Consider the following 17152-nt stretch of genomic DNA (forward strand, 5'->3'; position numbering starts at 1 on the left):
GGTGGTTATACGGTTTTGTTCTAGGGATATTTCATTTTTTTAATAACGGTTTTAGCTGACATTCATGGAGAGAATGAATCCTTAGAACTGTGCCACTAGTGAAAGGAAATCCTGTCTAGAGTATGTTTCTTTACAAAGCTGTGTCATACCATCCTTTGGGCCCTCTGCTGGAAAAGTAGAATCAAGTCTCAAATAATGCCTTTTAAATTGTATCCTCTAGTATTATAGATGTAGGACAGTACTGTATCATACCTCTGTGGATGTAAAATAGCTTGTACCTGCTTTATGATACGTAGTAGTGACTGTGCTTTATCAGAGCTGGTTTTTTTTTTTTTTTTTTTTTTTTTGGTTCTTTTTTTCGGAGCTGGGGACCGAACCCAGGGCCTTGTGCTTCTTAGGCAAGCGCTCTACCACTGAGCTAAATCCCCAACCCCATCAGAGCTGTTTTTAATGATGTTGCTCAGAATGTTTTCTTTCCAGATGATGATTGAGAAGCTAATTTAAAAAAAAAAAAATGGTGCCAGGTACCACAAGAGTAACAGAACTGTGCTGTTTTCTCAGGTTTTGTTTTTTTACTTTTTTTTTTTTTTTTAATGGAGTGTGCTGGATGTCTCTACAGTTTTGTTCAGATGACTGCAGAACCTGGAAAAGCTGTTGCTGCTGTTGATGCATAACACACTGCTATTATTGGTCTTTTTATATAAATATAAATATATATATACAGATATATAATTTGAATTTTTTGAAACTTTACCTGTGCTGTCAACTTTCGAAAAAAGTATCCCTGTTTACTGTGTTGAGTTGGCACTGTACAGAAATTAACAGCCATATTGGTCTAGAAATGTTGAACTTAAGTTTTTTCCATTTGTACAGGGGTAACACACTGTATTAAATATGTAAGGTCTTATCTACGTGGGTTTGATTACAAAAACTAATAAAGTATTCTCTTAATTTAAAAAAAAAAAGACATGTCCTCCACTATGTTCATAGCAGCCTTATTTATAATAGCCAGAAGCTGGAAAGAACCCAGATACCCTTCAACAGAGGAATGGATACAGAAAATGTGGTACATCTACACAATGGAATATTACTCAGCTATCAAAAACAACGACTTTATGAAATTCGTAGGCAAATGGTTGGAACTGGAAAATATCATCCTGTGTGAGGTAACCCAATAACAGAAAAACACACATGGTATGCACTCATTGATAAGTGGCTATTAGCCCAAAGGTTTGAATTACCCTAGATGCACAGAACACATGAAACTCAAGAAGGATGACCAAAATGCGAATGCTTCACTCCTTCTTTAAAAGGGGAACAAGAATACCCTTGGTAGGTAGTAGAGAGGCAAAGATTAAAACAGACACAGAAGGAATACCCATTCAGAGCCTGCCCCACATGTGGTCCATATATATACAGCCACCCAATTAGACAAGATGGATGAAGCAAAGAAGTGCAGGCCGACAGGAGCTGGATGTAGATCGCTCCTGAGAGACACAGCCAGAATACAGCAAATACAGAGGCGAATGCCAGCAGCAAACCACTGAACTGAGAATAGGACCCCCGTTGAAGGAATCAGAGAAAGAACTCGAAAGGCTTGAAGGAGCTCGAGACCCCTTATGAACAACAATGCCAAGCAACCAGAGCTTCCAGAGACTAAGCCACTACCTAAGGACTATACATAGACTGACCCTGGACTCTGACTTCATAGGTAGCAATGAATATTCTAGTAAGATCACCAGTGGAAGGGGAAGCCCTTGGTCCTGTTAAGACTGAACCCCCAGTGAACGTGATTGTTGGGGGGAGGGTGGAAATGGGAGAGGATGGGGAGGGGAACACCCATAAAAAAGGGGAGGGGGAGGGATTAGGGGGATGTTTGCCCTGAAACCGGGAAAGGGAATAACACTGGAAATGTAAATAATAAACACTCAAGTTAATTAAAAAATATATATAGATATTAAAAAAAAGGGGGGAGGGGGAGGGATTAGGGGGATGTTGGCCTGGAAACCGGGAAGGGGAATAACAATTGAAATGTAAATAAGAAATACTCAAGTTAATAAAGATGAAAAAAAAAACTGAGCTAGGGATTTAAACAAAGTTCTCAATAGAAGAAACAAAAATAGCTAAAGATATGCATTAAAAAGTGCTGCTCGAGTGCTGCCGTCGCCGCCTGGGACGGAGCTGAGAGCCGGACGTCCGCAGGCTGACGAGAGCCGCCAGTCAGCAGCTGCGTGCTCTCCTCAGGCCGGGTCCTGTCTGCGCTGCCGCAGGGAAGCCGCCCGGCCCAGCGTACCGAACCAATGCTGGACCTGGAGGTGGTGCCTGAAAGCTCTCTGGGGAAGGAGCAATGGGAATTCACACTGGGAATGCCTCTGGCTCAGGCAGTAGCCATTCTTCAGAAGCACTGTCGCATCATCAAAAATGTCCAGGTTCTCTACAGTGAGCAGTCTCCTCTAACCCATGACCTCATCCTTAACCTGACTCAAGATGGGATCAAGCTTCTATTTGATGCTTTCAATCAGAGACCTAAGGTGATTGAAGTTTATGACTTAACAAAAGTAAAGTTAAAGTATTGTGGAGTGCATTTTAACTCTCAGGCCATGGCTCCTACCATTGAGCAAATTGACCAGTCTTTTGGTGCAACCCATCCAGGAGTGTACAACTCTGCTGAGCAGCTCTTCCACCTCAACTTCAGAGGACTGTCTTTCCCTTTTCAGTTAGACTCATGGACGGAGACTCCCAAGTATGAGCCCAATTTTGCCCATGGTCTAGCTTCTCTTCAGATACCCCATGGAGCAACTGTAAAATGAATGTACATCTATAGTGGAAACAGCCTCCAGGATACCAAGTTGTGGATCCGGAGTATTGGCAGATGCCAAAATGAGAGTATTTGAGCGTGCGGTGTATTTTGGTGATTCTTGCCAAAATGTTCTTAGCATGCTTGGCTCTCCACACAAAGTCTTCCATAAATCTGAAGACAAGATGAAAATTCACTCTCCTTCCCCTCATAAACAAGTTCCATCCAAGTGCAAGGACTACTTTTTTAACTATTTCACTCTTGGAATGGACATCCTGTTTGATGCAAATACACACAAAGTGAAGAAGTTTGTCCTGCATACCAATTACCCTGGGCATTATAATTTTAACATTTACCACCGCTGTGAGTTCAAGATCCCACTAGCCATAAAGAAAGAAAATGCAGGTGGTCAAAATGAAATATGCACAACCTATAGCAAGTGGGACAGCATCCAAGAGCTTCTGGGCCATCCTGTGGAAAAGCCGGTTGTCTTGCACAGATTCTCATCTCCAAATAATACCAACCCATTTGGCTCTACATTCTGCTTTGGTCTTCAGCAGATGATCTTTGAGGTCATGCAGAACAACCACATTGCCTCAGTGACCCTGTATGGCCCCCCTAGGCCTGGTGCCCACCTGAGAACAGCAGAGCTGCCCTAAGGACTTCACTGTTCCCCTCTGTCCATGGAACTGTGCATCACATCCAATTCAGTGGGTCTCTGTGCCACCACCCTGTGTGTTTTCTTGGGCACCTTGGCAGTGTTGAAGGGCTGTGGGACTTGGGTTTGGAAGTAGAATTTGGGCTGAGTTTTCTGCCTTGGGACAGAGGACCCAGCTGTCCAAAGCCTGCTGTTGCCATGAGAGAACAGTCTGCAAAGAGAAGCACAAACTTTGAGCCTGGATGAGGGCTCTCTTATTAACATGTAATAAAGGACACGCCAGCCCTGTCCTGCACATGGGGAAGACGGGGCTCTTTATCTAAGGACCTGTACCTAGTAGAGAACAGGGTCCTGCTTTTGACCCGACATTGCCATGTGCTCACCTTAAGGTGAGCAGAGCAGATGTATAGCATGTCAGTAGTACTTGGTTGCAATATTTGCACTACATCCACTTTAGTTACTTGATGAGCTGGCTGTGGCTGGTGTGGCCCAATGCCCTTACCTGTTTCTTCTGTGTGAATGCTCCTTGCCATGCCCAGGTGGCATACCCAAGTGGTTGAAATACAGTTTTCTCCCAGGTATGTACCAGGCCTGGTTCCCACTGCTGCTCTGGGAGCCAGCCTTTAAGGTCACCTGTGTCTCTTGGTCCAACCTGGCTGACAGGGCTGCATGTCTCCATCTTGTTTGCCTCTTTTATTTAATGCCAAAGTGTTAGCCAAAGACACCTTCCTCCTTTTGTTACATTACAGCATTCTGTTACGCACTGTGGGCCAGCTCCTTGCCCTAGTTTTGGGCACTGGCCTGGCTACTTGGTTTAAAGCCTAGGGGTTCAAGGAACACTAGGCTGCTTGGTTTCTTACATGGGTCTTGCTAATGGGAAATAGCATATATGTGCTTTAAAATAGTAGTCCTTTTGAAAAGAATTGAGAAGAGAAACATATAATTTTATCCCATTTTTAATATTTTGGTCTAGCAACTTGTGATACATAGATGACAATTTTGTGAGTTTTTCAAATGTGTGTACAGATTTTTGTAAATAATGACTTTTGTAATTAACTCATGTACAGCCTCATCTTGTATAGTTCATGATGAATGTGCAGGGGACCTGCCCCAGCTGTCTGTTGGTTCCTGTACCTACAGCCAGGCCTGTGTGGCACTCCCATGACTGATTGACAGGTGTCTTCCCATTTGGACCTTCATCTGGCCAGAGACCCTGCATATCTCACTGTCAGGGTAGCCAGGACTGTCCCCATCCTCTTGAACAGAGGAGACTTCCTCATCCCGATCCAATAAATTAGCACCTCACTGACAGTTTGCCATATGCTGCCATGTGCTGGGGTGTTTGTACTTAAAAAAAAAAAAAAGTGCTCCTAATCCTTAGCTATTAGGGAAATCAAAACAACTTTGAGATTTCTCCTTACCACAGTCAGGAAGGCTAAGATCAACAAAACAACTGACAAAAAAAATCCCGGGAAGGAGTGGAGAAAAGGAACCCCCAGTCACTGTTGTACTGCAACCAGGTATAGCAACTCTGGAAAGCAGTATGGAGGACCCACAAAAAGCTAAAAAATAAGTCAACATAAGACTCAGCCTATGCCCAAAGGACTGTACATCCTACTTGGCAAAAACTAGATCAACCATGTCGGTTGCTTCTTTATTCATAATAGCCAGGAAACGGAAGTAACCTAATATTCTTTTAACTGAAAAATGAATAATGACACACACACACACACACACACACACACACACACACACACACACACCGTGGAGCACTATTAAGCTGTAAGTAAAAACAAACCATATACTTGACATGTACCATGTTGATGCAGAATACCACAAGTTCTCTCTCATCAGTAGTTTCTAGCTCCAAATTTTTAGGAGTTACACAACGTGAAGTAACCATGGAAACCAGGAATGTATAAAGGGAGCATGTGGGGAGGGACGTGAGAGAGGAGTAGCAGACACAGGTGCTCCTAAGTGGGAAATGGAAAACCAGGGTAGGCGTAGGTGGGGACTTCATCTGGGAAGAGAGAGGGAGGGCAACACAGATGGAGAAAGGGGATGAGATAAGGACAAATAACACCAAACTTCATGAAATCATACTAATTTATACTTACCAAAAATTATACACTATACAATGTATACATCATTGACAAAAAGCACAAGAAATCTCAACCCCAGAGTTAACTCTCTAGGCCTTGTGATGCTTAATTATCTGAAGTTATTTGTTTTTATACTTTGTGCATAAGTTGTTGGCAGCTTGAGTGTTGGTGTATAACCTGGCTCCCTGGAACTGCGGTTAGACAATTGCACACCACCATGTATGTGCTGGGAACTGAATGGTGTTCCTCTGCTAGAGAAACAAGTGCTCCTATTTTTTGAGGGAAAAAAAAAAAGTTGTTTTGTCTCTGATAAGTCTCTTGTAGCACACCTGGCCTTGATGCAGGGAGTCACCCTGAACAACTGATTTCCTGCTTCCAACTCCCAAATGCAGATGTAACAGGATACACTGGAGTTTTCTTTTTAATCGTAGATCTGTTTGATAAATGTGGCAAAAACAGCACAAACGGCAGGGTGAGCAGCCGGCTGTATACAATCACAGAACTCTTGAGTGATCCACAGCTCTTCAACTTCATCTCTCAATCTTTCCACACACACTAAATTTCTAACATCGCAGTCTCTGGTGCAATTGTTTGTGGTAATATTTTCTAATATTTTCATTCTGCAGTGTTGTAGGATTGGTGATTGCTGGGATGGTGCAAAGCTTGGAGTACCCCCTTTCCCCCTTTATGAGGTCTTTGGTTGGTTGGTTGGGTTTTTTTGTTTGTTTATTTGTTTGCCTCATAAGGGTGTGTGAGTGTGTGAGCATTCTAGTCACAGTGGGTAAATGAGGAATTCCTATCCAAAGTGAGCCGCCCTGAAAACTAACAATTTATTCCAAAGAAAGTGGGCGAACATCCTATACACCAAACTCCCCCACAGAACTCCCTGTCCTGGAAACTATGTGCTTGGTATATGAACTCAAAACCAGAATGCTGGGCCAGTCATAGAACACAAGAGGGCCCAGAAAAAACCCATTTGCTCTAAATGTCCTGAGAAATCTGATAACGCAATATGAAAGCTAGTAACAGCAAGCTTCCCCAGTCAAGGTGGCATGTGAGCTCTCCAGTACAACCTGCCTCTCGCACGGTGAGCCAAGCCACCCTGCTCTAGCAATCCTGGATTTTCCAAGGTTTCCATTCTTGCACTAGCAGGCCATCTCTCAGGTCACTGAAACACAAGATTGACTCTGGCAGCCGCTCGGTCCTAACAGAGCATTCATTCCTTGCACCATGCGTGCGCCCCCTCCCTGGCACTCTGGCTAATCCCAGGTCGGCAATGAGCATCCAGTGGGCTTCTCTCCGCCTCCCGCCCAGCCCTTCCCCCACTCCCTGCACGCCGGACCTGCCCACCCCGTAGAGTTCCTGAGGTCTTGAGAGCTAGGCTACACCCTGGACTAACCTCCATGTCCAGCACGGAGCGCAAGCCACACAGCCCCAACTTTGAGAACGCCGGAGAGTTTGGAGAAACACAAAAGCAAAATGAACCGGAAACACAGAGACCAGAATCCGGTCTAGCGGGGGGGGGGGGGGGGGGGGGGCATGCTGAAAGACACTACATTTCCCACAAGTCTATGTGAAGGACTACCGTGAACCAAAGAAAACAAGGAGTACAGTTTATTTCCCACGGACTGTAACTGTAATTCAGCTGTTTTTAAAGTCCCAAATTTACAAAGGGCTTGTGGGAATATGAGTCCAGCCTTTGACGGCAATGTGTAATGAGTTTACTTCTTATTCTGATCAATACTGTGACTTAAAAAGCTCAGGTGTTGCTTTATGATACGTAGTAGTGACTGTGCTTTATCAGAGCTGTTTTTAATGATGTTGCTCAGAATGTTTTCTTTCCAGATGATGATTGAGAAGCTAATTTAAAAAAAAAAATGGTGCCAGGTACCACAAGAGTAACAGAACTGTGCTGTTTTCTCGGGTTTTGTTTTTTTACTTTTTTTTTTTTTAATGGTGTGCTGGATGTCTCTACAGTTTTGTTCAGATGACTGCAGAACCTGGAAAAGCTGTTGCTGCTGTTGATGCATAACACACTGCTATTATTGGTCTTTTTATATAAATATAAATATATATATACAGATATATAATTTGAATTTTTTTGAAACTTTAGCTGTGCTGTCAACTTTGGAAAAAAGTATCCCCGTTTACTGTGTTGAGTTGGCACTGTACAGAAATTAACAGCCATATTGGTCTAGAAATGTTGAACTTAAGTTTTTTCCATTTGTACAGGGGTAACACACTGTATTAAATATATAAGGTCTTAACAAAAAAAAAAAAGAAAAACGAAAGAGCAATTTTCTATTAAATCAGTTGTACCCCCCCCAAAAAAAGAAATACCCAATTTAATAAAGATGGAGAATAAAAAAAAAAAAAAAAAAAAAAAAAAAAAAAAAAAGCTCAGGTGTACGTAGATTCTTATAGCAGGAGGAAAAATTCACATTGACTCAATTTTACTTTAAAATAATGAAGCAAGAAGCTACATTGGGACCCACCACAAACTCTTTAGTTTGGTTTTTGAAACCAAGTTTCCTGGAAATATTCTGAAATCTCAGCTACTCTGGGGCTTGAGACAGAAGAATCACAAGTCTATGTCCCAAATTCAAAGTACCAAAAGAGAGAGGGGGCTACTTACTGGTGAAGCACTTGCCTAGAGTGAAGGAGGCCCTGGTTTAACACCCATTATGACACTAAATCAATGAGAGAAAAAAACAAACAGTTTTTGTGTGTACACTGGAATGCAGTGTGGGCAGTGGGGCAGGGGACACAAATGTCTCTTACTTATCAATAAGCCCCAGAAACCCTTTGAGATTATCACCTGTCCTTGCCCATGTCTTCCTCCATTAATCCATGTAAGCAATTTAATATTTGAGAGAGCTGTACCAGAACTTCACCAGATTCTCTTTCACAAACGCAGACAACTATTCACCACCAGGTTTGTTCTCATGCCATGAACACTGAGATTACTTCTCAGATGAGACAGTGGAAAGATCAGATTGTTCTCTTTTGTTTCATCACCAAAAGAAACTCATTGTGCTGGGTTTTATTTCTTTTTTTTTTTTTTATTAACTTGAGTATTTCTTATATACATTTCAAGTGTTATTCCCTTTCCCGGTTTCCGGGCAAAATCCCCCTCCCACCTCCCCTTCCTTATGGGTGTTCCCCTCCCAACCCTCCCCCCATTGCCGCCCTCCCCCCATAGTCTAGTTCACTGGGGGTTCAGTCTTAGCAGGACCCAGGGCTTCCCCTTCCACTGGTGCTCTTACTAGGATATTCATTGCTACCTATGGGGTCAGAGTCCAGGGTCAGTCCATATATAGTCTTTAGGTAGTGGCTTAGTCCCTGGAAGCTCTGGTTGCTTGACATTGTTGTACTTTTGGGGTCTCGAGCCCCTTCAAGCTCTTCCAGTTCTTTCTCTGATTCCTTCAATAGGGGACCTATTCTCAGTTCAGTGGTTTGCTGCTGGCATTCGCCTCTGTATTTGCTGTATTCTGGCTGTGTCTCTCAGGAGCGATCTACATCCGGCTCCTGTCGGTCTGCACTTCTTTGCTTCATCCATCTTGTCCAATTGGGTGGCTGTATATGTATGGGCCACCTGTGGGGCAGGCTCTGAATGGGTGTTCCTTCAGTCTCTGTTTTAATCTTTGCCTCTCCCTTCCCAGCCAAGGGTATTCTTTTTCCTCATTTAAAGAAGGAGTGAAGCATTCACATTTTGATCATCCGTCTTGAGTTTCGTTTGTTCTAGGGATCTAGGGTAATTCAAGCATTTGGGCTAATAGCCACTTATCAATGAGTGCATACCATGTATGTCTTTCTGTGATTGGGTTAGCTCACTCAGGATGATATTTTCCAGTTCCAACCATTTGCCTACGAATTTCATAGACTCGTTGTTTTTGATAGCTGAGTAATATTCCATTGTGTAGATGTACCACATTTTCTGTATCCATTCCTCTGTTGAAGGGCATCTGGGTTCTTTCCAGTTTCTGGCTATTATAAATAAGGCTGCGATGAACATAGTGGAGCACGTGTCTCTTTTATATGTTGAGGCATCTTTTGGGTATATGCCCAAGAGAGGTATAGCTGGATCCTCAGGCAGTTCAATGTCCAATTTTCTGAGGAACCTCCAGACTGATTTCCAGAATGGTTTTACCAGTCTGCAATCCCACCAACAATGGAGGAGTGTTCCTCTTTCTGCACATCCTCGCCAGCATCTGCTGTCACCTGAGTTTTTGATCTTAGCCATTCTCACTGGTGTGAGGTGAAATCTCAGGGTTGTTTTGATTTGCATTTCCCTTATGACTAAAGATGTTGAACATTTCTTTAGGTGTTTCTCGGCCATTCGCCATTCCTCAGCTGTGAATTCTTTGTTTAGCTCTGAACCCCATTTTTTAATAGGGTTATTTGTTTCCCTGCGGTCTAACTTCTTGAGTTCTTTGTATATTTTGGATATAAGGCCTCTATCTGTTGTAGGATTGGTAAAGATCTTTTCCCAATCTGTTGGTTGCCGTTTTGTCCTAACCACCGTGTCCTTTGCCTTACAGAAGCTTTGGAGTTTTATGAGATCCCATTTGTCAATTCTTGATCTTAGAGCATAAGCCATTGGTGTTTTGTTCAGGAAATTTTTTCCAGTGCCCATGTGTTCCAGATGCTTCCCTAGTTTTTCTTCTATTAGTTTGAGTGTGTCTGGTTTGATGTGGAGGTCCTTGATCCACTTGGACTTAAGCTTTGTACAGGGTGATAAGCATGGATCGATCTGCATTCTTCTACATGTTGCCCTCCAGTTGAACCAGCACCATTTGCTGAAAATGCTATCTTTTTTCCATTGGATGGTTTTGGCTCCTTTGTCAAAAATCAAGTGACCATAGGTGTGTGGGTTCATTTCTGGGTCTTCAATTCTATTCCATTGGTCTATCTGTCTGTCTCTGTACCAATACCATGCAGTTTTTATCACTATTGCTCTGTAATACTGCTTGAGTTCAGGGATAGTGATTCCCCCTGAAGTCCTTTTATTGTTGAGGATAGCTTTAGCTATCCTGGGTTTTTTGTTATACCAGATGAATTTGCAAATTGTTCTGTCTAACTCTTTGAAGAATTGGATTGGTATTTTGATGGGGATTGCATTGAATCTGTAGATTGCTTTTGGTAAAATGGCCATTTTTACTATATTAATCCTGCCAATCCATGAGCATGGGAGATCTTTCCATCTTCTGAGGTCTTCTTCAATTTCTTTCCTCAGTGTCTTGAAGTTCTTATTGTACAGATCTTTTACTTGCTTGGTTAAAGTCACACCGAGGTACTTTATATTATTTGGGTCTATTATGAAGGGTGTCGTTTCCCTAATTTCTTTCTCCGCTTGTTTCTCTTTTGTATAGAGGAAGGCAACTGATTTATTTGAGTTAATTTTATACCCAGCCACTTTGCTGAAGTTGTTTATCAGCTTTAGTAGTTCTCTGGTGGAACTTTTGGGATCACTTAAATATACTATCATGTCATCTGCAAATAGTGATATTTTGACTTCTTCTTTTCCGATCTGTATCCCCTTGATCTCCTTTTGTTGTCTGATTGCTCTGGCTAGAACTTCAAGAACTATATTGAATAAGTAGGGAGAGAGTGGGCAGCCTTGTCTAGTCCCTGATTTTAGTGGGATTGCTTCAAGTTTCTCTCCATTTAGTTTAATGTTAGCAACTGGTTTGCTGTATATGGCTTTTACTATGTTTAGGTATGGGCCTTGAATTCCTATTCTTTCCAGGACTTTTATCATGAAGGGGTGTTGAATTTTGTCAAATGCTTTCTCAGCATCTAATGAAATGATCATGTGGTTTTGTTCTTTCAGTTTGTTTATATGATGGATCACGTTGATGGTTTTCCGTATATTAAACCATCCCTGCATGCCTGGGATGAAGCCTACTTGATCATGGTGGATGATTGTTTTGATGTGCTCTTGAATTCGGTTTGCCAGAATTTTATTGAGTATTTTTGCGTCGATATTCATAAGGGAAATTGGTCTGAAGTTCTCTTTCTTTGTTGTGTCTTTGTGTGGTTTAGGTATAAGAGTAATTGTGGCTTCGTAGAAGGAATTCGGTAGTGCTCCATCTGTTTCAATTTTGTGGAATAGTTTGGATAATATTGGTATGAGGTCTTCTATGAAGGTTTGATAGAATTCTGCACTAAACCCGTCTGGACCTGGGCTCTTTTTGGTTGGAAGACCTTTAATGACTGCTTCTATTTCCTTAGCAGTTATGGGGTTGTTTAACTGGTTTATCTGTTCCTGATTTTACTTCGATACCTGGTATCTGTCTAGGAAATTGTCCATTTCCTGAAGATTTTCAAATTTTGTTGAATATAGGTTTTTATAGTAAGATCTGATGATTTTTTGAATTTCCTCTGAATCTGTAGTTATGTCTCCCTTTTCATTTCTAATTTTGTTAATTTGGACGCACTCTCTGTGTCCTCTCGTTAGTCTGGCTAAGGGTTTATCTATCTTGTTGATTTTCTCAAAGAACCAACTTTTGGTTCTGTTGATTCTTTCTATGGTCCTTTTTGTTTCTACTTGGTTGATTTCAGCTCTGAGTTGGATTATTTCCTGCCTTCTACTCCTCCTGGGTGTATTTGCTTCTTTTTGTTCTAGAGCTTTTAGGTGTGCTGTCAAGCTGCTGACATATGCTCTTTCCTGTTTCTTTCTGCAGGCACTCAGCGCTATGAGTTTTCCTCTTAGCACAGCTTTCATTGTGTCCCATAAGTTTGCGTATGTTGTATCTTCATTTTCATTAAATTCTAAAAAGTTTTTAATTTCTTTCTTTATTTCTTCCTTGACCAGGTTATCATTGAGTAGAGCATTGTTCAATATCCAAGTATATGTGGGCATTCTTCCCTTATTGTTATTGAAGACCAGTTTTAGGCCGTGGTGGTCCGATAGCACGCATGGGATTATCTCTATCTTTCTGTACCTGTTGAGGCCCGTTTTTTGACCAATTATATGGTCAATTTTGGAGAAAGTACCATGAGGAGCTGAGAAGAAGGTATATCCTTTTGCTTTAGGATAGAATGTTCTATAAATATCCGTTAAGTCCATTTGGCCCATGACTTCTCTTAGTCTGTCGACATCACTGTTTAATTTCTGTTTCCATGATCTGTCCATTGATGAGAGTGGGGTGTTGAAGTCTCCCACTATTATTGTGTGAGGTGCAATGTGTGTTTTGAGCTTTAGTAAGGTTTCTTTTACGTATGTAGGTGCCCTTGTATTTGGGGCATAGATATTTAGGATTGAGAGTTCATCTTGGTGGATTTTTCCTTTGATGAATATGAAGTGTCCTTCCTTATCTTTTTTGATGACTTTTAGTTGGAAATTGATTTTATTTGATATTAGAATGGCTACTCCAGCTTGCTTCTTCTGACCATTTGCTTGGAAAGTTGTTTTCCAGCCTTTCACTCTGAGGTAGTGTCTGTCTTTGTCTCTGAGGTGTGTTTCCTGTAGGCAGCAGAATGCAGGATCCTCATTGCGTATCCAGTTTGTTAATCTATGTCTTTTTATTGGGGAGTTGAGGCCATTGATATTGAGAGATATTAAGGAATAGTGATTATTGCTTCCCTTTATATTCATATTTGGATGTGGGGTTATGTTTGTGTGCTTTCATTTTCTGTGTTTTGTTGCCAAGACGATTAGTTTCTTGCTTCTTCTAGGGTATAGTTTGCCTCCTTATGTTGGGCTTTACCATTTATTATCCTTTGTAGTGCTGGATTTGTAGAAAGATATTGTGTAAATTTGGTTTTGTCATGGAATATCTTGGTTTCTCCATCAATGTTAATTGAGAGTTTTGCTGGATACAGTAACCTGGGCTGGCATTTGTGTTCTCTTAGGGTCTGTATGACCTCAGTCCAGGATCTTCTGGCCTTCATAGTTTCTGGCGAGAAGTCTGGTGTGATTCTGATAGGTCTCCCTTTATATGTTACTTGACCTTTTTCCCTTACTGCTTTTAATATTCTTTCTTTATTTTGTGCGTTTGGTGTTTTGACTATTATGTGACGGGAGGTGTTTCTTTTCTGGTCCAATCTATTTGGAGTTCTGTAGGCTTCTTGTATGTCTATGGGTATCTCTTTTTTTAGGTTAGGGAAGTTTTCTTCTATGATTTTGTTGAAGATATTTACTGGTCCTTTGAGCTGGGAGTCTTCACTCTCTTCTATACCTATTATCCTTAGGTTTGATCTTCTCATTGAGTCCTGGATTTCCTGTATGTTTTGGACCAGTAGCTTTTTCCGCTTTACATTATCTTTGACAGTTGAGTCAATGATTTCTATGGAATCTTCTGCTCCTGAGATTCTCTCTTCCATCTCTTGAATTCTGTTGGTGAGGCTTGTATCTACAGCTCCTTGTCTCTTCTTTTGGTTTTCTATATCCAGGGTTGTTTCCATGTGTTCTTTCTTGATTGCTTCTATTTCCATTTGTAATTCCTTCAACTGTTTGAATGTGTTTTCCTGGAATTCTTTCAGGGATTTTTGCGATTCCTCTCTGTATGCTTTTACTTGTTTATTAATGTTTTCCTGTGCTTCCCTAAGTGTGTTCATGTCTTTCTTGAAGTCCTCCAGCATCATGATCAAATATGATTTTGAAACTAGATCTTGCTTCTCTGGTGTGTTTGGATATTCCATGTTTGTTTTGGTGGGAGAATTGGGCTCCGATGATGGCATGTAGTCTTGGTTTCTGTTGCTTGGGTTCCTGCGCTTGCCTCTCGCCATCAGATTATCTCTAGTGTTACTTTGTTCTGCTATTTCTGACAGTGGCTAGACTGTCCTATAAGCCTGTGTGACAGGAGTGCTGTAGACCTGTTTTCCTCTCTTTCAGTCAGTTATGGGGACAGAGTGTTCTGCTTCCTGGCGTGTAGTTTTTCCTCTCTACAGGTCTTCAGCTGTTCCTGTGGGCCTGTGTCTTGAGTTCACCAGGCAGCTTTCTTGCAGCAGAAAATTTGGTCTTACCTGTGGTCCCGAGGCTCAGGTTCGCTCGTGGGGTGCTGCCCACGGGCTCTCTGCAGCGGCAGCAACCAGGAAGACCTGTGCCGCCCCTTCCGGGAGCTTCAGTGCACCAGGGTTCCAGATGGTCTTTGGCTTTTTCCTCTGGCGTCAGAGATGTGTGTGCAGGGAGCAGTCACTTCTGGTTTCCCAGGCTTGTCTGCCTCTCTGAAGGTTTAGCTCTCCCTCCCACGGGATTTGGGTGCAGAGAACTGTTTATCCGGTCTGTTTCTTTTAGGTTCCGGCGGTGTCTCAGGCACAGGGGTCCTGCCGCTCCTGGGCCCTTCCCCACGGGAGCCCAGAGGCCTTATACAGTTTCCTCTTGGGCCAGGGATGTGGGCAGGGGTGAGCAGAGTTGGTGGTCTCTTCCGCTCTGCAGCCTCAGGAGTGCCCACCTGACCAGGCGGTTGGGTCTCTCTCTCACCGGGTCTGGGAGCAGAGAGCTGCTGCGGGCCGGGATCCGCGGGTGTGGGACTTCCGGTAAACACAGAACGTGCCCGGTCCTAGAGAAATTCTGCTTTCCTGTGTCCCAAGCTCACCAGGCAGCTTTCTTGCAGCAGAAAATTTGGTCTTACCTGTGGTCCCGAGGCTCAGGTTCGCTCGTGGGGTGCTCCCCACGGGCTCTCTGCAGCGGCAGCAACCTGGAAGACCTGTGCCGCCCCTTCCGGGAGCTTCAGTGCACCAGGGTTCCAGATGGTCTTTGGCTTTTTCCTCTGGCGTCCGAGATGTGTGTGCAGGGAGCAGTCACTTCTGGTTTCCCAGGCTTGTCTGCCTCTCTGAAGGTTTAGCTCTCCCTCCCACGGGATTTGGGTGCAGAGAACTGTTTATCCGGTCTGTTTCTTTCAGGTTCCGGCGGTGTCTCAGGCACAGGGGTCCTGCCGCTCCTGGGCCCTTCCCCACGGGAGCCCAGAGGCCTTATACAGTTTCCTCTTGGGCCAGGGATGTGGGCAGGGGTGAGCAGAGTTGGTGGTCTCCTCCGCTCTGCAGCCTCCGGAGTGCCCACCTGACCAGGCGGTTGGGTCTCTCTCTCACCGGGTCTGGGACTGGGTTTTATTTCAATTGACACAAGATAAAGTCATCAGAGTGAACCTCGATGAGAAAATGCTGCTATAATATCGGGCTGTAGGCAAACCTGTAGGACATTTCATTTTCTCAATTAGTGATTGATGTGGCAGGGCAATTGTGGTTTGGTAGTTCTGAGTTCTGTAAAAATTCAGCCTGAGCAAGCCATGAGGAGCAAGCCAGTAAGGAGCACCCTCCATGGCCTCTGTATCAGCTCCTGCCTCCAGGTTCTTGCCCTGTGTGAGTTCTAGCCTTGGCTTCTTCCAATGGACAGCCATTCAGGTAATATAAGCCAAATAAACCCTTCTGTCCTGTGATTGCTATTCTTGGTACTTGACTACAAGTGGAATTAACTGGAATCCAGAAATAGAAGGCACACCTATGAGGGATTTTTTATTTGTTTGAAGTGGGTAGGTCCCCTTCTAGTCAAGACTTTGAGGTAGATGTTGTGGGTTGCCCTTATGCTGTTTGTATTCTGATGTTAATTCAGCTTCCTTAAGAGGAGCTGCCCCCGGTAGGAGTGGATCACATACTCAGGTGATTTCATGTGAACCTTCTCCCCACTTTGTAACTGGTCAAATAAAGTCTAGAGCCTGTGATTAGGCTGTGGAAGGGAAAGGTAGGCCTGGAGATTTTAGAGAGTGGAGGAAGAGTAGGGATCAAGGGAGGAAGAAGACAGTGGAAGAGGAGTTGGAAGATGGAGCAGAACCACATGGCTGCAAGTACAAGGGATTTCATAGCTGGGGGATAGAGTAGTGTAGTGGAAAGTCTGCTCAATCTACCCACGAACCTTATAAGTAGTGCAAATGAGTTGTGTGTTTTACTGAGGTTGGAGATTTACTGCGAACAGGTAGAAATACATACTTTTGATTCAAATCTTGAGGTGGGAAGATACAATTTTAATCTGAACCACACCTTCTGCTGGAAGCCTACATAACAGCAGTTTTCAGCATGTAGGTTATGACCCCTTGAGGGTCAAACAACTCTGCATCAGCTACTGACTCCAGGCTTTTGCCTGTTTTCCTGTCCAGGCTTCAGTGAAGGACTACTGTAGGAAGAAAGGCACATAAACCCTTTCCTTCAAAACTTGCTTTATGGTCATGGTATTTTTAGCTACTACACCTACCATATGACGTTAGCTATACCAATTCTTAGGAAATGCCCAAAGGAGCCTTCATTTTACTTCACCGATTCTTGCTCAGCCACAAACATTTCTGATCTCTACAGAATAGGTAGGAAATGTTAACAACCTAAATGTTTTTCAACAGATAAATGGGTAATGAAAATATGGTACATATATCTGATGAAATGCTATTCAGCTGAAAAGAAAAAAAGGATAATGAAATTTGCAGGTAAACAGAACTAGAAAAGATTGTATTGAGCAAGGTAACTCAAATCCGGAAGGACAAACAATATATATTCTCTCTGTAGTTCCTAGCTCCAAAGACACTAGCTGCAGAAATCAGGAAAGTAAAAAGGGACCATTCCTAGGGTTGAGGAGAGGCAGGAGGCAACAGACAGGAGAATAGC

The 17152-nt window shown here is 42.9% G+C and overlaps 1 protein-coding gene and 1 pseudogene across 4 annotated transcripts in view; one reads left to right on the top strand and one right to left on the bottom strand.

Moving 5' to 3' along the window:
- Zfp708 (zinc finger protein 708) overlaps positions 1–17152 on the bottom strand; it is a 51625-nt gene that overhangs the window by 19414 nt on the left and 15059 nt on the right. Inside the window, exon 1 of one of the 4 annotated variants that reach the window (XM_063282853.1) lies at positions 6957–7052. The exons of 2 other annotated variants lie outside the window; for them this stretch is intronic. In XM_063282853.1, coding sequence (XP_063138923.1) covers positions 6957–6962 — 6 coding nt within the window. In that variant the 5' untranslated portion in view covers positions 6963–7052. Of the gene's footprint in view, positions 1–6956; positions 7053–17152 lie in introns of those variants that run through there. One more of the 4 variants, XM_017591214.3, reaches the window with a different exon arrangement.
- Positions 447–7041, top strand: Phaf1l-ps1 (phagosome assembly factor 1 like, pseudogene 1; annotated as a pseudogene).

This window comes from Rattus norvegicus, chromosome 2, assembly GCF_036323735.1.
Source record: "Rattus norvegicus strain BN/NHsdMcwi chromosome 2, GRCr8, whole genome shotgun sequence".
NCBI classification, from domain to species: Eukaryota; Metazoa; Chordata; class Mammalia; order Rodentia; family Muridae; genus Rattus; species Rattus norvegicus.